At 35.4% G+C, this 26,085-nt stretch overlaps 1 protein-coding gene across 2 annotated transcripts; it reads left to right on the forward strand.

The window, feature by feature from the left end:
- Positions 1 to 502: 502 nt before the first annotated feature.
- On the forward strand, positions 503 to 22,675 carry LOC121410813. 2 transcript variants are annotated; one of them, XM_041603125.1, is made up of 4 exons: positions 503 to 640; positions 15,716 to 15,842; positions 16,570 to 16,625; positions 19,546 to 22,675. In XM_041603125.1, the coding sequence occupies exons 1-4, from the start codon at positions 631 to 633 to the stop codon at positions 20,766 to 20,768; spliced, it is 1,416 nt and encodes a 471-aa protein (XP_041459059.1). In that variant the 5' UTR covers positions 503 to 630; the 3' UTR covers positions 20,769 to 22,675. The 2 variants fall into 2 exon arrangements, with proteins under 2 accessions (XP_041459059.1, XP_041459060.1); XM_041603126.1 differs by lacking the exon at positions 503 to 640 and adding an exon at positions 12,139 to 12,170.
- Positions 22,676 to 26,085: the final 3,410 nt, after the last annotated feature.

The raw sequence follows: 26,085 nt of genomic DNA on the forward strand, positions 1-26,085 counted from the left end.
ATTGTGCCACTAGTCTGGAAATTTTGAAATATGTTTTCCCTTGTAATAAAATTACGAACAAACATTAAGGTTTGCATATTTTAGGTCTCTGACAATATGCAGGGAAAGAATGATTTTATTCAATATCAAACACAATTGTTGATCATTGCATTTTTTAATGAATAAATCTTACTGACTTGACCAGTAATAGGCCTCTATTGGGCTTCAAATTGCAATCAATATTTTACGAGCAAGTAATACATGTATATTTACATGTTTATAAAAAAAATTATATTGCGTAACAATTACATTAACTGTCTTGATTATATAATTTACCACCTCCATAAGGTGAATCCCAATCCCAAATATAACATCAGCTGACATGGAAATTAAGTGTCTACCATATTCGATCTGTTACTTCAGGAAACCGATATCCTATGCGTAGATAACGACTCTTTAATAATGTAAACCACAGCCCCGGATATAAGTTCAAGATCTCGATACTTATGATTGTGTTAAAAACAAATGCTTACCTATCAAAAACGTCATATACAAAACTAGAGCTATAGAGAGAAGGATATAACATAATCAATCTCCAGAGGGAATTCATGCGGTGTTGGAGTGGTATCATACGCATATCAGTAATGCAACATGTCCTCTGGTAAGTTTTTTTATCAACTGTTTCTAGTCAACTGATTAGAATTAATGACTTAATTGGATTCATTATAGGATATTGTTGGTTAGTTAGTCATGGCATCGTCATCCTCTGGTATCAAGGATTAAGTACACCAAACAATTATCGAGACAATGACAAATAGAGCTGGAGCTGCATTTTCAATGAATGAATGTTTATTTTTTTTAATCATTACAATTGGTACCATTAATATAATCACTATTATTACCATTATCTTCATAATAATTATTAATTGTTACTATCATCCTCTTCAACATCAGTATTGGTATACTACTAATAAAAATAATACCCATGATCATCATTAGCGTCATTGTCATCATTATTAATGAATTTATTATTTTCATTATTATTATTACTATTAAGATTGATATCATATTGTATTATATTACAGGCATCCTTCTTATTCCATCTATCATTTTTTTCCTTTTCATTTTATTTCTCCAAGCTAATTTGATGAAAATAATATTTTAATTCTTAATGCTTCAAATAGTAATGTGAATTTTATCTAACATGATTTCGATGCAACATAATTCTTGGTCACACTCGCAAAATTGACTTCAAAATGATCGATTGTATGCAATTGTATGCCGAGGAGGTGCCGTGGCCGAGTGGTGTAAGGCGCCTGACTATGCGTGGAAAGTCCAGTGTTCGATCCCCGGCTGCAAAACCTATGCCCGTGAGCAAGGCATTTATCGGCAATGCTCTTTTATCCTGCATTCTAATAAATGAAAATGCTATACGCATTATTGGTAACTAGGTGTGCACTTGTTTTTAAAAAAGTAAATACCTTAGCTGTTGTCGGTCTGGTCATTGTCGATTTTGCCGTTGAATCTTTTTCATACAAAGATCATTGGAAAAAAAAATGCAGTATACATTCGGCCATATCTAAAGCTCTCTCTTTAAAGTTTCTCTTGAAAAGGGGCATTTGAATATTTATATTGTAAATTCATTTGTGGCCTTATTAGAACGCCACAAAAAGTGATATTGTGCAGTCCAGCCAGTGTTTAAGAAGGGGTCATATATTTGAAATGAGGATATTCCGACCAAAATTTTCATGTAAAATCGAGATTTACTTTATATCTTATATCACCCATACCATAACGATGTTAGGACACATGTATTAGTTCAGTCTGATCTGTGGCATTGATTGTTTGGGGCATTCACAACGGAAGGCCAAAACTAAGTTAAACCTATACTTCCAATGTCATCCATGTTAGTTTTATGCGTTTCTATACTGACTATCTCGATTCCTAAAACCTGCAATATATATATATATGTATATACACACATAGGCGGCGGAAGCGGGGGGGACAGGGGGGACGTGTCCCCCCTAAATTTGAGGAGGGGGGGACAGTCCCCCCCTAAATTTGTTGTTGATGACCTTTTTTTTTTTTTTTTTTTTTTTTGCTTGTCAATTTATTTTCCTACGTCCCCCCTTAAAATGTTTGGGTTGAAAACCTTTTTTTTTTTTCGCTTGTCAAAATATTTTGGGTTGTCCCCTCCTAAAATTTGTGGCTTCCGCCGCCAATGTATACACACGATATATATCATATTTAACATGAGTTAATGTATATCATTGTAATGAAACTATGTCTTTGATACAGCAACGCTCTTAATGAAAACGATCTGAATGTACAAACACTTGGATTTAGTGTGAGAACATAGGATGAACAAATTATGACGCATTTCGTTAAAAATAATTATTGAAAGTAATGTAAGGACATATATAAGAATGCTATTCATTGTTAAGAGAAGAAATATTATGTTTGGAAAAACGATTTCCCTTCTTTAAATATGACAGCTATATATCTTATTATAACATCAAATTAACAAATATTAGATTAATTTTTGTTGTTTTCTTTAACATTACTCGGCTCCAAAAAGAGGAAAGGACACATACTGGTTTTAGTAAAGGGAATTGTCCTTTCATACAAAGAATTTGAAACCACTAGGAAGCAAGCATGTAATTATCTGTAAACACAATATTAATACATTCACCAAACGATGAATGATTTGTCATGTACAGAAATAACTTCCAAATTACAAAATGAGAATTTGTCACTTTCTGAACGTTTGGTGCAGTGTGAAGTATACTGTGAATATAAACCTAAATGGAAACCCCCATTGTATTTCTCCGTCATTATAATAACGAGGAAGTGTTTCAACAAAAATAATATTTCTGTAGAACATCCTGACACTATCCACTGTACTTGTAATTGGTAATGCGATGCTTATAAGTGTCTGTACGCTTACGGATTTGGTGCGCATACATTCCCCACAACATTCGAATGAATACATGTACATATAAAATACAATAATTTTTTCCCACATCTTCTGAATCCTTCTCCTCTTATTCATCTTCTTCCTCGTTTACCTCCTCGTCTTCCCTCCTCCTACTTCATCATCATCATCATCATCATCATGATTTTTGTATATATATATTGACCCCAAACAGGGAGATCTTAAGGACTATGTTTTAGGAATCCCTTAATAGTATAAAATATCTCACCATTCATCTAATGGGCGATTCCACACTAGAACTTCAAAAATATCATAAATTTCAACATGCTTTCAATAAGTCATAAGTAGTGTAATATTTTGCTATGATACCTAAATTTTATGAAAATTATGAGTTTTAACCAAAAGTGAAGACATATATAGCTTTAATTGGGGGCACAATGGAATTTTAATTTTTCAATAATTTTGCTAATTGAATAGTCAAGTGCAAACACCGTCTGAAACAATTATTTGCAAAGTACGAGAAGAATGAAAACATTGCAGGTCAATAGAATAATATATCATTGATGGTTCCAAATAATATCTACAACATTGTCATGATCCATAATAGGGGCAGCCCTGATTTTTCCGAACCTATTTTTGGCAATGTCCAGTACGACACATGACAAAGCAAAAGTTTTTCCTACAATTTTGTTTTTGATGATGCCATTTCATAAAATCAGTTTCTCTTTCTTTGACCCATGGGTGATCGATTTATCCCATAAGGATCTAATGACTGCCCTTCATTTTTCAATTATTGTCCTATTAAAAGTTGTCCCGTACGACACACAATATATAATGCATTTAATTGCAGGATATGGATTCAGAAACCATAAATAGTAGGCATATTTAAATTCATTTAATTGATTTAACATAAAGAGAATTGAAAAAGTACTTTGTTCATCTCCGTAGAACATGAAATAGGTGATTCTAAACATTTAAATTGATTTCATGTAGGCTTATTCTTTTGTGAATCCCTTCAGATAAACTGGTGATTTTCACTGGTCAGAGAAGGTTAATTTCTTTTCATTGAGCATGAAAAGAAATCCTTTATAATTATTTCAACCTAGCCTGGAAGATGACTTCCTCTTGCATGGTAATGTGGAATTATTATCAGATGTAAAAAAAAATACTTATCAATCATCATGATCATCTATTTTGACTTCCCTTGATGATCACTAATTTTTTTATATACCGTATTGAAACTCCTTACTTTTTTCAAGTTGTAAAAAAAATCTGGAAAATAAGACAAACGATGAATTATGGTTTCATGAAATGCAGATGGGTTTGAAAAAGTAAACCGCATTTCTTTAGAAAAAAAAATTGTGGAATTACAAGTGACAGTTGTGACATACATCATGTAGATATACATTTTATATAAAAAATTATAACATTTTAGCCCCATAATTTACACAAAGTTTCATTCATTCATTGTTTAAATAGTGTTTTGAAATCATCAATTAATTCACTGAAATATAACTTCACACAAAACCTCAAGTTTTTTAGCTCGTAAAAATGCTGTGAACACTTGTACAATTCCCATCATGAAAAATGATAACATATTGCTCCCGATTGTATACATTGAGGTTACTTGTCCTGAATGACTACTTATTAAAAGGTTTTTCATAAAAAAAGGAAGAATTTAGGGGCAATGCTCCTTCTGATTGATAAAAAGTTCATTTTTTATTCAGGCTGCCCAGTAAAACACGCAAGTGCCTGTACAACACACAAGTGTCCCGTACGACACATTATTTTGTTTATGATATATTGACAGAAATATTCAACTAATAGCGGTTTCTAACCTAATGAATGTCTTAGTTTGATAGGATTATCATTATCATCAGCCAAATAATGTGATTGAAGAAGTCAAAGAGACATAAAGTAAGAAAGATTGGCTTCAATTTAGAGATGTCCCGAACGACACATTTTGAATGTCCCGTACGCCACAATGTTCTCGAAAATTATAATTTGTTTTATTTATTCATGAATGTTTATTTTGCTTTCTTTTATAAATGTGTTTGTTCTTGGGTAATTGAGTGTCAATTTGAGTTCAGTTTCTATGAAATTTATTTGCCAAACTCACAGACTTTTGAGTACAAACTTGAGGTTTCTAAAAAAGCCACTTTTTCTGCGTCCGTACGACACATTACTATTTTAAATCTGTATTACACAGGATGTGAATTCAAGTCATGTTAAGTCTTGGTTTGTCTAACACTCTGGTAGTACTTGATGATCACCTATAGTCACTGGAATATTTTTTGTTTTTTCTTGTAAAAAAACTGTCAAATATTCTCTAAATGTCCCGTACGACACGTATGAAATCACCCTAATGCGAGTGCCAAGCGCTTGCTGATTTTTTTAGAATTACATTTAAATACTTATGAAGCATTTGTAGTCATTGTAATCATAAATAACATACACATCTCATTAATAAAATATTGCGAGCGCGAAGCGCGAGCTGAAAATTTAGGACATTCAGATCTAAAGAGGGACATTTTAAGGCTTGTTTGTAGGAATTCACGAAACCATACGTATTTCACTAAGGCCCCCATCTCACTAGGATGGCGATCATGGCGACCATGGCGACCATGGCGATCTGTCTAAATCCCGCAAAGCGTAGCAGAATCGTCCTCGAATTCTATTTTTAGCCTGCGAGGCGATTGCACTACAAATTCACTGCGACGGACCTTCGCTGAAGGCGATGGTACGCTGGTAGTACGACGCTGCCACTCTCTTGCCACGATTTGAGGCAGATGTGATGCGCTGCTTCTGCGATCAAAGCGACTGTACAACGAGGCCCATACGCTAATTAGGACCTCGGTACGGTGGTGCTACGAATGGAACGATTGTGTTAGGTTCATGATGGGCTCTTGAAACGATTTCAAGCAATCGGCATATTGATCGCGGCACATGAGACATTTTTCAGTCGATTGCCAACCTCCGACCAAGATGGATGTCCAGAATTTGGTTGGACTTATAAGTCTTAGCATTATACAACAACTTCAATTAGAAGTTGAATACGAGGACCTGATACGAGGACAGTAGGAGGAGGCCAAAAAGATACTGGGTCCGATCCTGGCTGTCACTTAAGTCATAATATACAATATATATTAAAATTTCACTCAAAAGATGTCGATGAGCCTAATAGTTAATATGAGGGATGCATTCAGAATTTCATAAAAGAGCATAAAAATGTTTTATATTTTGTTTATTTTTTCCACAAAAGTTTGTCACTCAAAATTGTTAGGTAAATTCCTTTCAAATTTGCTTTCAAGAAGTAGTCTACTTATGTGAGAGCACTCATAAGGGGGGGGGGCACAATGCCAGAATCCCCATAAAGTGTGCTTTCCCAATCAACAGAGGCGTCGATTATGGGGGGGGGCAGGGGGGGCGATCGCCCCACCAATGAAAATATTGGGGGGGCAAACATATCGTTTTGCCCCCCCAATAATTCCGCATGTGCTAAAAATAAAATAAGATTGTAATGTTTTACACAGAAATCAGCAAGCGAGATTGAGATACACAACTCGTTCTTCGTCTAAAATCGTGCTCAAAATGTCCACTTTTCAGATTGGAATATCAAAAAATTTCAGCTCGCGCTTCGCGCTCGCATCATTTCTGTAACAAAAACCTATACTCTCCATGATTAAATAGGTGAATATGGTCCCGTTTTCAGTTCTAAACCTCAAAAGAACTCCCACTTCGACTTGCAATAATCTTTTGTTGGATATATATATCTTGTTCTTTATTAAAAACGTCCATTAAACTCATTTTTTTTCAGATCGAAATATCAAAATTTTCAGATCGCGCTTCGCGCTCGCATTAATCTGCTGGTGAGATATATATATATATATATATATGTGTGTGTGTATATGTATATATATGTGTGTGTGTGTATATGTATATGTACACATATATATAGGCATATATGTGTGTGTGTGTGTGCACTATCGAGCGCTTTTGGAAAATTGATTCATGATTTTGCCCCCCCAATCTGAAAAATGGATCGACGCCCCTGCCAATCAATACATCAGTGATCGAATCATCAAAATTTTAATATTGTTCACTGTCACTGTAGTTATAATTAATTCTATTTTTAAAACATATTCAATTTATATATTTTTGCGGAGGTAACCCATTTCGTCATCAAGACATGCGAGCGTCTTTTTTTTCTCTCTTTCAAGTTGGCTCAGCAGTTAGATTTTCATCCTCCTACTATACCTCCTCCTCCTCCTCTTCCTCCTCCTCCTCTACCACCACCATAACCTCTTGTTCGCTTCCTCTTGGACCGCCGGCATAACAGATTGGGCAGCTTCCCTTTTTGGTCCTTTTTCTGGGAAGTATATTTGAAAACGTCGTGGTGTCGCCTCGTAATCTGTTGAAAATGTGATAATCCGCTACCACCGGCACGTTGTTTCATAGCAACGCAGACGGTCGCTGCTCAATCGCTGGCCAGTCATCAGCGGCGCAGCATAAGCGCAACGCGAATGCCTGCAGCGGGCTGAGAACGTGTGCCACATGCCACCCAAAGGGAAAGCGTCGTGGTGGAAACGGTGTGAAGCGTGTCGAGCGCAAGGCAATCGCCTCGTAAACGGAAGCAGCGTAGCAGAATTGTCTTGGGAACGGGCCTGAAAAACACGGGCGATCGGTGCCGCTTTTAATGCGCTTCTACTACGCTTTGTGCGTTGGAGCTTCGTTACAGCTACGAATATGTCGTTTGTAATACGCTCTTGACTCGATTATGATGCGCTTTAGCACCTCCGCGATCTCGCTACGTAAGTTTTGAACATGTTCAAAATTTTGTGGCGACCAGGAAGATGGTGGCGATCCTTGCCGCTTCAGAAAAGATCAAGGTACGACGGAGAAGATTGAAAAGATCAAGCCACGTTCAAGCTACGATATACCACGCTTTGTCGATTTTTGACGATCGCAGCGGAATCGCCATCTAAAAAGACAGAATTAAAGGCATGTTATGATTATGTGAGCGAAGGTCTTTAAATCAGATCGAGAGCTTCTTTTTATGAAAGCGGGGAAAGGGATACCAGGTACTTCACTCAGCTAATGGAATCCAACAAAAAGGAAACAAATATACGTAAATTATCAATAGGAGATAGATTAACTTTTGATCAAAAGGAAATAAAAAATGAAATAAGGAATTTTTATAGCATGTTATACGCAGAGAGAGATGATAAAATCCTTGATGATGACTTTTTCTCCGATGTAACAAAATTATCAGAAGAATCGATGAAATCATGTGAAGGGAAAATTATGGAAGGTGAATGTTTAGCTGCCTTAAAAGGGATGAAGTTAAATAAATCACCGGGTAATGACGGGCTTAGCGTAGAATTTTATTTAGTGTTCTGGCCGCTGATTGGGGATGTTTTAGTTGATGCTTTAAATAATGCTTTTATGAGAGGAGAACTTTCGCCATCACAAATACAAGCAACTATTACCTTAATTCATAAAGAAGGAAAGGATCCATTACGTATTAAAAATTATCGGCCCATCTCACTGTTAAATGTAGACTACAAAATTTTGGCGAAGCTACTATCAATAAGAATAAAGGAGGTGTTGCATGAAATAATCAATGTCGACCAAGTAGGATATTTAAAAGGAAGGAATATTGGGGAAGCTATTAGACTTATAGATGACATGATTTTTCATTCAGTAAAAAATGATATATCGGCATATCTATTGGCCATTGATTTTGAAAAGGCATTTGATTCGGTTTCACATTGTTTTTTGTTTAAAGTCTTGCAAACGTTTGGTTTTGGACCCTCATTTTGTAAATGGACAAGTACTTTGTATAAAAAAGCTGAAAGTTGTGTTTTCAATGGCAGTATTTCAACAGGTTACTTTGATATAGGGAGAGGGGTATTAAGACAAGGAGATCCGTTATCCCCCTATCTCTTTATTTTATGTATTGAAATTTTGGCTAACAGAATAAGACTTGATCCAGAAATTCACGGAATTAAGTTTGGAAATACAGAAGTTAAGCAAATTTTATACGCAGATGATATGATAATTTTTGTAAAAGACACTCAGTCCTTTGAAAAGTTAGATATGCTGTTCGAATGTTTTGCCGAAACGTCAGGTTTGAGGATGAATAAAGATAAAACTTTTATTATGTTACTGGGACACCATGAACAAATAGATCAAATTTTACCTTTTGGTAAAGTGGAGCAGATGGTAAGGATCTTAGGTATATATTTTTCATTAGATAGAGAAAGTCAAGTAAGAATAAATTACAAAGAAATACTTAGTAGAATAAAGAAAATTTTGATGTGGTGGAAGCAAAGGGATTTGACATTAATGGGCAAAATTCAGTTAATTAAAACATTTGTACTATCTAAATTGATATACATTTCTTCTCTTACCATTGTCCCGACATGGGTAATAGAGGATCTTAATACACTGATCTTTGGATTTTTATGGGGTGGTAAAGATAAAATTCAAAGAGACATTGTTTATTTAGTTTATGGTCATGCTGGTCTAAAAATGACAAATTTTCAGTTATTCATTAAGACACAAAGAATTATGTGGATTAAAAGACTTATAATGGGAGAGCCAAAAATGAAATGGAAACAATATTTCAGATACTTAGCACACGATATGGGAGGATTGCTAATTTTTTTTTTTTTTTTTTTTTTTTTAGTAACCTCACAATGAATTTGATAGAATTTGAACTGCCAGAATTTTATACAGAAATGTTAGATGTATCGTTCAATAAGAAATTGTTTTTACTTAAAGAAGAGAAGAATAAAAGAAATGAGATCATTTTCAATAATAGGTTCATCCGTTTGAAAGGACAAACATATTATAATGACAAGCTGTTTTGAAAGAAAATTTATAAACTCCATCATATTGTAGATAAAGATGGGAAGATTAAGTCTATCTCGACCTTTCAAAAAATGGGTTTGGATCGTTTTGAAATAGAAAAGATACTCGAAATTTTTAATAACATTCCATACTTTTGGAAGGACTTGCTGAAAAAAGGGTCAAAGTTCCATAGATAGTGAGTTAATTTTGGATTTTCAATTAAAAGGCAGGACTTTTGACTTGCAAGACATCACATCAAAAAGAATATATGATATTCTTGTAAGTATGAAATCGGATATACCCCAAGCATTTAAAAAACTTGAGGAAAAATATAATATAACAAAAAAAGATATATCTGATATATTTCTAAGACCACGAAAATCGACTCTGAATAGCAGACTCAGAGAATTTCAATTCAAAATATTACACAATATACTATACACAAAAAAATATTTATATTTATTTAAAATGACAACAGATGATTTATGTTCATTTTGCAGTAAAGAAGAAGAAACATATGATCATATATTCTTTTCATGTGATAAAATAAAAACTATATGGAAAGAATGTGGGAACATGCTTCAACTCCCTATCATTACAAATATAGATAAAAAAAGGTGTACACGTAGGCGTGGAAGGGTCAACTAAAGGAGAGGCTCAATTATTAAATCACATAATGATCCTCATAAAGTATATGATTTAAAAAAATAGTAGAAACACAAAAGATCCACCGACCCTTAACCATATTAAGGAAAAAATACAAGAAGATAGACTTGAAGAAAGAAAACTAGCTGAACAGAGAGGTCTATTAACAAACCATTTCAGAAAATGGGACAAGTTTATTTTCTAGGGATGCTGAGGCTAAGAAAGTTCAAGCACACAGTAGACTGAAATGGAGGGTAGGGTTGAGGGGAGGGAAGCAGGTCGCGCTTCCTGGGCTTGGATGGGATGTGGGGGGAGGGGGCAGTTGGGATGGGAGGGCTTTACTTTTTACTATTTTGTTCCTGATGACTCGAGTCTTATATTCTGTATTTCTTTTTGTACAATTCTTTTTTGTATTATGAATTGTTTATTTGACTTTGTGAACAATGTTTTGTTAATATACTATTGTATGTATGATTTTGAACTGAATGTTTTAATAAATACTACTTCAAAACAAAAAAAATCTAGTGAGATGGGGGTATAACCGAATGTTGCGAGCGCGAACTGAAATTTCGTATATATTGACCCCAAACGGGATTTTTTTAAAGGAATCCAATAAGAGTATATACATCTCACCATAGTCATGTAATGCAAGTGCCAAGCGCTTGCTGATTTTGTTAAAATTACATCTGAACACATGAAGCACATTTTGTAGTAACTGTAATCATGATTACCATACCTATCTCACTAATCAAATATTGCGAGAGCGAAGCGCGAGCTGAAAGTTTAGATAATTCAGACCTGAAGTGAGGCTTCTAAGGCTTGTTTGTAGGAATTCACTAAGACCATACATATTTTACTAACCAAATGATGCGAGCGCGAAGCGCGAGCTGAAAATATTTGATATTTAGATCAGAAAAAGTGACATTTTAAGGACTTATTTTAGGAGTGCACGGAGAGCCGACATAGAGCAGAAAATGTTTTATATTAAAACCTTAACATGGGGCAATCATTATAAGTAGTCATGAAAAAGAAGTGTATGTCACTACATAAACAATAATATATTTGGTGTTTATTGAATTAAAACAGGAGAGTTTCGTACAACATTTTAATATTTTTTTGATTTTCATCTCTTTAAACAGACAATGCGAGCACCAGGAACAATGACAACATAGGCCCTGAGTGAATTGTGTTTCATGAAGTTATGATAAAAATGTCTCCGGTGTAATATAACATAACATGATTATAATATAATATACCATTATAATGAATGATAATTACTTCTTTCCCACTACGTTCCTCTTCCTTTCTCCCTCTTTTTCTCCTTTTGCACGTTTTTTTTTCGGTCAGCCGATTGAGGGGGGGGGGGGGGCACGTGCCCCCCATGCCCCCGTAGTTACGCCACTGATAATATTCATCTAATGCGAGCGGCAAGCGCTCGCTGATATTTCTTTTTTAGAATTAAACCTTAACACATGAATCACTTTTTGTATTCATTGTAATCATGAACATGATCCGTAGGCCCAGTAATCAAATATTGCGAGCCGATTTTTTTTTTTATTTCAAACCAAAATAGAGGCATTTTAAGGCTTGTTTTGTAGGAATTAATTAAGGCCATTTGCATTTCATTTAAGAAATAATACGTGCGCGAAGCGCGAGCTGGAAATATTTGATATTCAGACTAAAAAGGGCATTTTAAATATTTTTTTTTTAGGAATTCATGAAGAGCAATTTATATCACCAATCCATTAATGCGAACGTAAGTACGGACTGGAAATGTTTTATATTCAGACAATTACTTTAAGTAGGCCTCCTTGTGAAAAGATGTATATTTTACTACATAGAAACAATAAAAACTCGTAGTGTGAGGAAATACAATGTGTATATTGACTTGAAAACGGGATGTTTTAGTACCATGAAATTCCCTTTAAAGCCTGTGTATAGCTTTGGTATTAAGGGTCAATAATGTGATTGATAATCGAATATCATCTAATATGACAGTCTTACTGAAGCGTAGAGACCGTTAGATATTTTTCCAACTGCACTTCTCTGAGAAAATTTCAAATATTCAAATCTTGGATATATAGCGCCATCTTTCGGCGATGCTTGTTTTAAATTAAAACAAGTGGAATGCCTCTGGCCGTCTCACCTGCATCACGCGGTTCAATATAGCAGCAGTGCTGACTTTGAATACTACTCTAACTCGCACAAGATGTTCAGTGATACATGGTTACTCTTATGTCCACTTTTTATGAACTAGACCAATAAACTTACAGAGATATGATGGTTATTCAACAAAAAAACCCAACATGGCCAAAGTTCATTGACCTTACATGACCTTTGACCTTGATCATGTGACCTGAAACTGGAACATGATGTTCAGTGATACTTGATTACTCTTATGTACAAGTTTCATGAATCAGATCCATAAACTTTCAAAGTTATGATGGAAATTCAACAAATACACCCAATTCGGCCAAAGTTCATTGACCTTTGACCTTGGACATGTGACCTGAAACGCGCACAGGATGTTCAGTGATACTTGATTACTCTAATGTCCAAGTTTAATGAACTAGACCAATAAACTTTCAAAGTTATGATGGTAATTCAACAGATACCCCGATTCGGCCAAAGTTCATTGACCCTAAATGACCTTTGACCTTAATCATGAGACCTGAAACTTGCACAAAATGTTCAATGATGCTTGATTACTATTATGTCCAAGTTTCATGAATCAGATCCATAAACTTTCAAAGTTATGATGGGAATTCAACCAATATCCCCAATTCGGCCAAAGTTCATTGACCCTAAATGACCTTTGACCTTGGTCATGTGACGTGAAACTCATGCAGGATCTTTAGTGATACTTGATTAACCTTATGTCCAAGTTTCATGAACTAGGTCCATATATTTTTTAAGTTATGATGACATTTCAAAAACTTAACCTCAGGTTAAGATTTCGATGTTGATTCCTCCAACATGGTCTAAGTTCATTGACCCTAAATGACCTTTGACCTTGGTCATGTGACATGAAACTCTAATAGGATGTTCAGTAATACTTGATTAACCTTATGGCCAAGTTTTATTAACTAGGTCCATATACTTTCTAAGTTATAATGTCATTTCAAAAACTTAACCTCAGGTTAAGATTTGATGTTGACGCCGCCGCCGCCGTCGCCGTCGGAAAAGCGGCGCCTATAGTCTCACTTTGCTTCGCAGGTGAGACAAAAATGGGCATTCAAGCACTTATCTTATAAATTTAGTGATTAGATATCCAAAAGTTACAGACAGAGAACATATCTTGAAAGTTTCAGCCCATTCCATGATTTGGAATAGGATTTAATTGAAAGACAAAAACACACAGATATTTTAATTTGATCGGGTGACCCGATCAAGTTAAATTTCCATGTAAATCGCAAAATTTATCCTGTAAAACACATCTTCATTTCATATCCTCCACATCATAACTGTTATAGGGCATATCCATTCATATTAGCTAGCAATGAATTGGAATAGTGATAGGTGCATTTTGGTGGATTTACCAAAACTATGCACAAGCTTTAACATGAGTATTAAAGTTAAAAGTGGGGGGGGGGGGGCAGAGGGAAAAGGGGCACCTGTTTTCGAAAATGGCCCTAACTTGAACATGACCATGTGCAACAATGTTTTGCTGAGGGGGGGGGGGGGGAGAGCACACGTATTTTTTTTATTGGAAGCGAGGGGGCGAAGCGACCGAGCGTATCATTAAGGTTCTTTTGCATTTTGTTTATTTAAATTTTTGAAGTACTTGATGTTTGTGAAAATCTGCAGTAAAAAAAAGTTTTCAAAATGCTGCGTACGGCCATGATCTTAAAACAACGAAAAAAATACTTATCTACCCCAATCACATGTCTCATGAAACTTAGGGCACGTAGAGTTATTTTTCACATTGTTTTCCCATTCATTATGCACTTACAGAAGGGAAAACGGCACTAAATAAACAAACCGCGCGATCACGGGCACGAAGAGTGCGGTTTTTTTTCAGGGCAACTTACAGGCACCTATGAGAAAGGACACTCGTTAACAAATAAACCAGGTTCTTCTCAGGTGAAAGGGGCACAAAATACGTTCGCAAGGGCACATTTCTTAGATAAATGCGGCACTGATCCGAGAAAGGGCACATACAAGAAGGCAAGGCAGCACTTGCTCAGACTTAAAACGAATCCTTTTCAGGTACTGAAAGGGGCACAGAACATGTTCGTAGGGGGAATGGTTTGGTAAAATATGGCACTGATACGAGATATTGCACTTCCATAAACACATAAATCGGGTCCTTCTCAGATGAGAAAGGCACAGAACACGTCCTAGAGAGTGCATTTTTTTTTAATGGCACTTATCCGAGAAAGGGCACTTGGTAACACCTCAAACGGATCCTCTTCCAATGAAAGGGGTACAATACACGTACGTTAGGGGGCACTTTCTTGCGTAAAAAGGGCACCTTTTCAGTGCTTCAAAAAGTGTGTGTGTGGGGGGGGAGGGTTAATGTGCCCCACCCCCTGGATCGCCGCCCCTGGATATTTCCATTATTTTGAAATTGATATAGTGGATATCTTTATTAAAAAAAATGCAGTGAAATGGAAGGTTTCAACATTAAAGGCCAGAGGGAGTTAAACAGCCCCACCTCTCCCACTTCGTCGTACGACATTTGCACGACAATATATCATTAGGTTTCAAGTTTGGGGTTTCGTTTCTAGAATCCTTCAAATACATTTATAAGTTTATTGCATTAATCGTCACACAACTAAAGAACTTCATGAACACTTGAGAATGATCAGCAAATTAGAATTAATTGCACACTTATAATCTTTAAGTTGTTTATTTCTTTATCCCGCTTGATTGCGATCTTGATGTTAGTTTTGATACACTTTCTCTTCATAATCTGATATTCCTTTCGTCCCTACACTCTTGTATCATAATTACTGTATTTTTTCGTCCTGGTATTAAGAAGCCTACAGTAGTTATAGAAAATAAGGAACACATGAAAAACAACTTCAATATAAATCTACGGCCTGATATGACCACGAAAATGTAAGACTGCGGATCACAAAAATTGCTCATATTCGCTCGCAGGTTGCGATGCAAGTGCGTGCAAACACACGCACGGCGATTATGCACATCACTATTCCGGGCTTATTGTCCTTATTTTACCACAAATGTTTCAATGTCATTGATGACTTGATACAGAATATCTTCCCTCTATTAAACTAGATTAAGTATATCATATACATGTACCTCACTTTTCACTTGTTTACTTTATCTTTGCAGATCCACTGATATTGGGTGCAGTCGGAACAACTTTGGGTGTTATCTCACTCACATTTTGTATCATCCAAGCAATCATTATGGTCAGATTGAATAAACGACTTACGCAGCTAATCAAGTTCAATACAAGGTATTCGATTTTTCTAGTGGCTAGATCATGTTTATATGGTTTGGCAAATAGTACGGTAAAAAAGAGATAAAATAACTATTAAACATTATAATGAGATAGAGCAATTTTTAATCATATTGATAATTGAATATTATACGAATGATCATGGATATTTGATGTGTTATTCTTTATGCTTTGAAATGTGGAAATGTCATCGTCAAATATCAATGAGACAAAACGAGGGTCATATCGTCCCTGATTGTTTTTTCTCCACCGATTTTACAGTCCTGTTTATTGTTGTTTCATTATCTTCTTTATCTTCATCACAACCGCCATTATCATCGTCATCATCATCTTCACCATCATAACCACTATCACCACCACCATCACCATCATCATCACCATCATCATCATCATCATCATCATAACCACTATCACCACCACCATCATCATAATCATCATCCAATCCATATCCTTTGAGTACAATTATCCTTCGAAATGACAAACATCCACTAAAGAAGGAAAAAAGAAGCAAGTATTCTGCAATGTCCAAACCAATTTTTGTTCCATGAAATGTGTAGCAACGTGTACATACAGAACTTTCCTTGATTTTTTTACGCAAAGCTGGATGTTACCGAATGAGAACCAGCAAGAAATCGCAATAACTTTGTGGTACGAAAATTACAACGGGATATGATCTGTGTTATAATCATATTGCAATAACTGTCTGAATTGTATTTCATTGCAGGTCGGACAATGAAAAGCTTCCAATAATTACAGAGGATGGTGAAGGCTATGGTGAAGGTAAGAGAATATGAATACTTTCATAATATTTTAGCCCAATCTCTCTCTCTCTCTCTCTGCAGCGATGGAAAATGCACACCTGAAACATAATCTCAAATCAACTTACCTGAAGTGCCCTATGCAACATGAGATTATATTAGCACTTATTCGACCCAAACATATTACTACGCAGGGGCGGATCCAGCCTTCGCCAATAGGGGGGGGGGGCGATTTTTTTTCAGCCACATTTCTCCCAATCTGCCGCTCGAAGTTAATTTTTATTTGTTTCTTTGCTGGGGTCGTCCTAATAGCCACTTTTAAGCTTTATAATACACACACGCACACAGACACACAAACACTTATCATAAGCCTAATTCAATAAGTGCGAGCGCGAAGCGCGAGCTTTTTGTTTATTTTATATATTTTGTCTTCAAATTTAAACATATTGGGAAATGTTTATGATCCAGAGCGAGATGTGTATCCAACTAAATAATTTCTGCGAGCGCGAAGAGCGAGTAGAAATTTTTAATGAATATTTACATCTGATAAAAAGGGATCTGTTAAAGGCAACTTGTTAGCCTTGAAGACGTTACATTTTCAACTATCAAATAATGCGAGCGTGAGTAGAATTTATTTTTAATATATATTTTGATCTGTTAAAAAGGGATCTGTTAACGGCTGCTTGTTAGCAATGAGGACATTACATATTTCAACTATTAAATAATGCGAGCGCGAAGCGCGAGCTGAAAAAAATTTGACATTTTTCCTGCATGGAAAAGGATAAGTATATAACTGAAATAATTGATACGAACGGGAGGCGCGAGTGAAAAAAAATCGAGATTTACACCTAAAAATGGGACACTCTATTCATACTTTGTATATCATGAAAAGGTTCACTAATTGGAAATCTTCCTACATCAATAAAGCGAGCGCAAAGCAGGAGCAGAAATTTTTTATACATTTTTAATATGCGTTTTGATCTGATAAAAAAAGATATGTTTGCTTGTTAGCCATCAAGACGTTACATATTTCAACTATTAAATAATGCAAGCGCGAATCGCGAGCTGCAAATTTTTACATTTCTACCTGAAGAATGGAAATTCTAAGCACTTTTTGTAGTCATGAAAAGGGCAAGTTTTGATTCGTCTTAATCTGATCAAAAAATGATCTAACAACTGCTTGTTAGCCATTGCCATGAAGACGTTATATAGTTTAAATACTAAATAATGCGAGCGCGAAGCGCGAGATGAAAATTTTGCCATTTCTACCTGAATAATGGAAACTATTGAGCACTTTTTGTAATCGTGAAAATGATCAGTATATAAGTAAACAATTGATGCGAGCGCGAAGCGCGAACTGAAAAATTCTGGACACTCTTTTATCGTTTTGTAAATCATAAAAAGGATGAGTAATTGGAAATTTTCCTACATTAATAATGCGAACGCAAAGCACGAGCAGACATTTTTTGATATCGTGATCTGAAACTGGATAATGATTTAAATAGAGAACAAGCTGCGTATCTGAAGAAACATGCGCCCATGTGTTTCAGATTTTGACCTAGAATTTGGGTATCCGAAATACCTTCTAATCATGAAAATCAAATAAGCGAACGCAAAGCGCGAGCTAAAAATACATGACATTCCGATCTGAAAAAGGGTCAATTTAAGCTCTGTATTTCAAGCAATTTGTAGGAAAATTGTGAGGAAGATATTGGTCACAGTTAAAAAAGAGCTGATGTTTCATTATTATTACTTTGCGTTTTGATAGGACTTGGATAAGGACATTATGTCATTATATGAAAATGATGACTATCTTCCTATTACTCTTCCAAAGCATGAGAGCGCGAAATCTGTCAATATTATGGCCTGAAAACTGGACATTTAAAGTATTATTGTAGTTATGAATAATGCGTACGCGAAGCGCGAGCAAAAATTTTATTTCCCGACATGAAAGATTTTTAAAATTATTTTTCAAGTCTTCTCCTCATTTTATTCACTCGTCCTCTTCCTCTTATGTTTCCTCTTCTTTTTTCTCCTCTTTTTTCCCTTCTCTTTCTTTGTGCGTGCTACGTATGTGTTACACAGGCAGGCCTATCTTCTAATGCGAATGATTGCTAAAATAATAATAAATAAAATATATGGTTCTACCTTCGGAGCTGTCCTTCGTATCACGTCATAATTTTTCCTTATCATTTTTTGTATTCAGGGAGGAACGGTGTTATTTGAACTTCATCTAAAAGAACGAACACAGAAAAATCAATTACAGGCCTTTTGAGAACATGTTCGAAAAATTCAAGTGAACAATTACCATTCTCTAATGACTCCAAGTTAACTATTTGGCAATAACTAAAACTCCAGGTGAAGTTAACACCAGAGTGTCCATGATATCGAAGGCTCATATATTATACATCCTATTCGAAGCCCCGTTAATCTTTTATTTGTACTTGAGCACATCAAATGCACACTTTCCAACCCTCCAACCACTCAAGAAGAATAGCTCCAAAGGAAGAAGTTGCCCATTTAATAATGACGATTTATTTTTAATATCTTAGTAATCATTCACATTAGAGGATAGGCATATATGTAGCACGCATAAATCAGTTTGGATATAAATGTTTCTAAGCACGAACATATCACCTAAAGTCATGATACTTGAGGCTAGTATCATTTGAGGTGTACATTTCCATACATAATATATTAATGAAAAATAAGTACAAAATGTCCAAAATGGGTATACGTTTATTGAAAACATTGACAACAAATAAGTTTGATATTGAACAAAACCTTTCTGCACATTCAGCCCTGTCCATATGTAATTTCCAGCTGAGTAGAACGGTTATACCATTTGTATCAAAACAAATCTAGGCAAATAGAGATACCCCCACCTATTTCCAATGTCTAATTGTAATAATTTGGTGTACTAAATCTTTTTTTTTATATAGATGACCTGCGTGAAGATGAAAATAATGAATCCGCTCCTCCAGATGATGACTATGACGACGTTGTTTCTCCTTATCCGGTTATGCAGCCTAAATCGCCACATCAACCATTAGAATATAACTCGTCCAAAACTAATTGCTTAGAGAGTTACACTAACGATTCGCCTACAGCTGAACGCGGATTAATCTCGCCCACAGTTGCTGAACTCAAGAACAGTCTGGCATTACCCCTTAAAAAAGTATTTGAAAAGAGTTGCACGTTGGATGGTCGAAACAGGATCGATGGTCCAGATCTACACTCACAGAAATCCATAAGACCGCGAGCGCTTACGAGTAATGCGTTGGTAGAAGGGGAGAGGTCTTCAAGAAGACAGAGGACACCAACTGACAAGCCAGAAACAGAATCTACTGTAAGTACCCCTGGGTCAAACGGATCACCTTGCAATAATCCTATAGCGTATGTTGTGACTGAAATTGTAGATTTAAATGACACTAAGAGGCGACCCAGCGTCCGCCTTCGAGAATGTCGGCCAAAGAAAAAATTGTCAAAGACTATTCAGAAACAGCTCGAAAAATCAGAGCCCTTTTATTTTGGGTTGGAACAAACATCATGGTCTGAAGGGGAGAGTTTCCAGAGAAATCAACCCATTGCCGTGCATCCTCCCAAGAAACATGATGTCAACAAGAGATGGCGACAAGTATTGCCAGTCGTTACAAATAAGGATAAAACATGTTCCCCTTGCGACGAAACCGAAGACACATGTGCCGTTTCCCCTGATAAGGATGGCCCATCGTTGAGGAATATGAGCGATAATAACAACAAGTACAAGGAAAAAATAGCCTTGAAGCCACCTCAAACCAAAAAGGGGAAACAGGTCCTGGAAAAGTCATCGAGCCTTGGGAACCAAAAGGGTGGGACATGGTCTCCTAAAACTTTAGAGCGACATCGCATGCTACTTGGTAAACCTATCGACATTTCCCCTCAAAGGGGTCCCAACAGGCCTCAAACCGATCCGCTCCAGGAAGGCGTAACCTCGCAATACGAGTTGGTAGAATCACCTTCCATGCAGTCTGTCGGCTCAGTAACATGTGCAGAAGGTTCAACCGGTTACTCTAAAATTGTTCGGCAATATGACGGTAGGAGACGTGCTTCATCAACAGGATCGTCTGACTTGTTAGGAAGACAAAATGATAAATCATATAATAAACTAATGATAGGTATATAGTCTGACATAAACCTCGGAAATACTTACTTTGATGACTGCAGACACTAACCACACTCAATTACTGGACTAAGCAAACTCTATTAAGAGTTATATATCGCAGCGATAAGGGGAGTGGTGGAACACTAAAGTAGTATTGAACTAATCTAAAAAAATACCGAAGTTTCAATTGCAGTGATTTTACTTATGCACCGCTATATACCTAAAGAAGGACTAAGAACAACATCCTCGCGTTGATCATCATGACCGTCGTCACCTGAATATAATATGTATGTTGATATGGTTGAAGAGAACATTTACTTACTGCAGCAAAGTCAAGTATGAAATGGTGGGCCGTCGTATGACATTGGCAGATCGCTGGAATCCTGACAACGTAGGTGATTACGCCAATAATTTCATGAATTTAAGCCTAGTTGAAGGAGTAACAAAGGACATTTTAATTACAGTTTGCGCGCAAATACTTAATTTATTCCTCATAAATGTAAAAAAGTAAACATTCTCTGCTGTTCCTTAATTAACCTTAGTTATACTCTTAGAAAATAAATCGGTTGATTTGTACAATCAACAGCACGTTTTCAATGTCATGTAATACCTGTATCATATGCATCAAATCATTAGAGCATCAATGGTAATAATTGTCGATTGGTAGTAAAGTTTTTAATTTGTATCATATCGAATTATGATCATAACGGTGCAATCAAATGAAAGCAAGTACCTTTGTCCTGTGTCGAAAACTAAAAGATATTTTTAAGAAACTGGAAGTATGTAACTCATGTCTAGTCCTATCTTCATGTACCCATTGAATAAGAGCAGAAAAAACCTCAAGAAGAAGTAAGGCAACACTTACATCAATCTGACCTACTATTTCTTTTTTTTTAATTCTAAGAGAGTATGTAACCAATGACAATGTGCAATCTATTTATGTGACTTTGCAACACTTTCTCATAACATGCATAAAATCATTGTCCTTAAAACCTCTTCTTCTGCCTCGGAACTTCTATCTCATCATATTATTTCACCAAGTCCTCCAGGACAAAATTAGAGTCAAAACTTTTGTAACCATACGTCTTATTTCAATTGTTTTCAGTTTTGAAAGAACAAAACAAAATTACATACTTACATACGCTCGATCACCCAAGCACACTAAAATCATGCAATACAAATCATTAATTTCTTTAAAATGTAACACAAAGAATACATAAACTTTTATCTGTCTTTACAATTTGTTTGTGATTTGTGCAATTGCTTTTGGGAAAGAAACAGATATAGAATACCCCCTTTTCAGCCGAATGTATGGTGTCATCAGACCTCACAGCACTTTGGTATGGACCTCCCAACCCCACGCTTTTTTCAAACATGTACAGAATCGTAAAAATGACCATCGGATTGTGCCTCAAATGAGCATTGTCAGGCAAGCCCCTCCCCTCATCCACACCCTTTTAAAACCGTTCCGAGGTGCGTTAACTCTTGTTTGAATATGTTAGTAAACGAAATATTTTTTTTCACGCTATCAACCTTCACACTTATACCAGGACAATGTTACCGTGGTTATATTCACTTGACTCTTGTTTACAACTGATGAAAAATATATGATGAATTTTATGTTGAAATGTTAAACAGTACTTTCTCGCGCGATAATTTATGTAAATAGCAGGAAATTGTATTCTAATATGGAGCTATCTTATCACTTTTCGTGTTATTGCTTTGCACTCCTGGAATTTTTTTCTCCACAATTGAATATGTAAATTTTCATCTTGTACTACGCTTTGATTAAAACTATCCATTATAATATAAACTAAACCATTCCTGTAAGCACATTATATTTACTTGTTAATAAGTGTAACATGCAGGGGAAGGCGGGGTAAGTTGTGACAGTTTTTGCTTTTTGCATGTTAGAATTGATATGATTAATAATCTTGTCGAAATAAGTACCTTGCCTTGAAATTTAATTCTTCTGAAATATTTTCCACCTATATATAACTTTCTATCCCCACACTGAAAGTCATCGTGACCTTTGAAAAAAACGATGTCAAATGGCTCAACTTGCCCCATATATGGGTAAGTTGAGCCACAAAAACTATGTACAAAATGTATGAGGGGAGAACCAGCATGTCATTTTTTTTGTTTAAAGTCCTTTCACTTGCTAATTCTCTATAAATACTAACATCCTTTAAAAGGAAAAGTGCAGTCATGTAAATTTGCTCCTTTCAGCCAGCATTTCAATCGATTTTTATGGTTTGTTTGTTTTTTAAGATACATTACCATAGGAATTACCATGGCTCAACTTGCCCCATGCTGTTTGGCTCAACTTACCCCAGTCCGAACTTCGTGCGATAATTTTGTATCCACACATTTATTATGCATCCATCATATAAAAGACTATGACAAGAATGAAGATCCATACCTATACTAATAATGTTGTTATCATGTCTTCATTATATTCAAAGACGTGTGTGTTTATAGAGCACTTATCTATTTCACACTCTTTTTTACTTTTTTGGCTGAAATTCATGTTTTTCCCTCTAAAAAAACTACTTTTTGTTTCAAAGTTGAAAACAATGTGGTGGGGTTAGGGGTTATGCTATGGGTCATCGACACATGACACCACCACAATGTCTGACTCATTCATTATTGGCCTGGGGCTGGTGGCTCAACTTGCCCCTATGCTCAACTTACCCCGCCTTCCCCTATATCAGTTACAATATTTATGCATATTCCTCTGTTATGGTCAAAGTTAACCAAGGTGTATGATACTGATTTAAACGACACGCCAATTTCAAGACTAGAAGCAGATTTAGATAAAATAAAACTAGAACTATCACTGAACATGAGTAATACACCCGCCGTATTTCGTTACCATGATAACAGTTTCCAACACATGGACAAAATATGTCTTGCCGAGTATTACCTCAAGACCAGTGTGTGATATAAATATCATGAGAATTGGTTAAAAACAGATGAAGTAATTCAAACAGCAAGATTTTCACCCAATTTTCACCATACAATATCTTGTTTCCACGGAAACATGATTCCTGACACACACATTATTGCACTTCTTTACCTCTAGACCAATGCGTGCGCCAAATTTCATCAGAATTTTTACAAACTGAGGAAGTAGTTCGAACTTCAAGATTTATACCTTATTTTAACCATATAATATGGCGCCACAACTTCTGACACATACGAAAAATGTGTCTTGAACATCTTTACCCCAACACCAATATGTGTGCCAAGTTTCATGAGAATTAGTTAAAAACTGTGGAAGTAGTTCGATGCGCAATATTTTCACCTTATTTTATCCATACTATGCAATTACCATGGGAACACAATTTCCGACACATACAATGATTTTTATTAAAAGGCAAGTTGTTATTAAAGCTGTGCCTCAAACAGAAAACATCTAAACATATATGTAATTTATTCACTTTATATATCACACAACAAATCACCAAGTTTGTCAGATTGCGTTCAAATAACAAGCGCTATTTGGACTACAAGGCCAAGGCCAACCCATTACAAAAGACAAATTGTTATTATCAAAACAGATATTAACCCGACTATTGTACCATCTCCTTTCAAAGTTTTGCATCTGCTTACTGTTGTATGAATATATATTAAGTTATCAAGATGAATTTTATTCGATACTAAATAATGAGTAGAAACAACGTATGTTTTAGCTAATAGCAATTTTGGTTTCAGATTGGCACCTTATCATTGAGAGACGGACCCGTAGTAGAAAGGATTGATTGAGGAAAAAAAGAGATAAAAAAGGGGCTCCAATGGGAAGAACAAAGAAGAGAGACAACAGAAAAACGGAATGAGTGAAATGCTTTGCACAATAAAATAATCAATATGATTTAATATTCTTATGAATGCACATTAAGCTGTGACACAAAAATTTGAAGAAAAAAACCCCCACACCATTTAATGCTACATTAAATCAGTGATTTGACGATCGTATGTATGATAACATTATGGGAATGACCGGGGTCAACATTGCCTCTGTGTGGTTCAAATTAATAATTACTTATTTTGCATAATTTCAGGCCAATACAAAAATGTTTGGAAATCATGATTATGAATAATGAACACATTTCGCAATGTATATTTACATTGGAGGCATACAATTTAGGTGCCGTAAAACGATTTTAATGTCAACAATCACTCTACAAAGAAAAAAAAGACAGTCTGTGACACCAAACCATTCCTTTGAAAATACTTCTTCGAATTCACCCCACAATAAGTACTTCTGAATTCGCTGAAATTGCGATCTACAAGCAAGCTTTTTATTATGTAAAACACCGTAATAATTATATAGCACTTATATACAAAGTATGGAATACAATCAGCATTGTGAAATTCGCAACAAATGGACATGTTATTACATTTATTAATTAAAATATACCATTTGTATTTATAAAAAAAAATACGGTATACAAAACTAAACAACTATTCTGAATTAATTGTTGCCTCTCATTATCAGAGGAAGTATCTAAGCATAACGTACATATAAGGGGGGGGGGGCATAAGAAGTCGGGTTACACGATTAATTCTGTTACGTTTCTCTATAACGTATCACATAATCATGCAACTCAGCAATATCCAACCAACAAGAGGAAATTCGTTCAAATTGGAATGTCAATAAATCGATGTCTAATGGTTTTCCGTTTTGCTCAAACGGTATTTTTTCACGTGGATTTCGTCTTATTTCAAGTAAAAAAAAATGATTATACAGAACGAAATTATGTTATTATTATTATGGGTCAATCCTAAATCATCTGGGGTCCATCATTTGTTACATATAAGAATAATTGTAAAAGAATTTTAAAAGCAATTACATTTATCTATTAGTTATTTCCCTTTAAGGATAGCCAAGAATTGTAGAGAACATTCCAGGATGTCTTTTTATTATGCAGGCCTTGCCTATTTTTAAAGGCCAAGGAGTTTTATTGTTGAATAAGGAAAAGCCAAACAATAGAATTGTATTGGTAGTGGAAATGAATAGGCTTAGGTATTTTGTTTACACTGTTGATTTCAATGAGGTCATTCAAGAGTGTTCTGGATTTTGACTGCTCCTGAAAGGAGAAAGTTCTTTTGGAAGACAATTCTAGAAGCTTGTAGATTAGTCGAAATTTGAGAATGATCTAGAACACTTGTAATTAGTATAAAGCTGCAGATTTTTCAAGATGATCATCACATCATATTAGATCACACCATCACATCATATGAGAGCAGGAGATCACATCACATCATATGAGATCACTTCACCAGATCAGATCAGAGTAGTTTATGCATCAATGAACTGTTTGCAGTTATTTTG

Source organism: Lytechinus variegatus, chromosome 3, assembly GCF_018143015.1.
Source record: "Lytechinus variegatus isolate NC3 chromosome 3, Lvar_3.0, whole genome shotgun sequence".
In the NCBI taxonomy this organism is placed as follows: domain Eukaryota; kingdom Metazoa; phylum Echinodermata; class Echinoidea; order Temnopleuroida; family Toxopneustidae; genus Lytechinus; species Lytechinus variegatus.

Excerpts from the sequence above, each read along its gene's own strand:
- LOC121410813 (XM_041603125.1), top strand. Across the intron at positions 15,843-16,569 it reads CTAATCAAGTTCAATACAAG|GTCGGACAATGAAAAGCTTC; the intron begins GTATTCGATTTT and ends ATTTCATTGCAG. Across the intron at positions 16,626-19,545 it reads TGGTGAAGGCTATGGTGAAG|ATGACCTGCGTGAAGATGAA; the intron begins GTAAGAGAATAT and ends TTTTTTATATAG.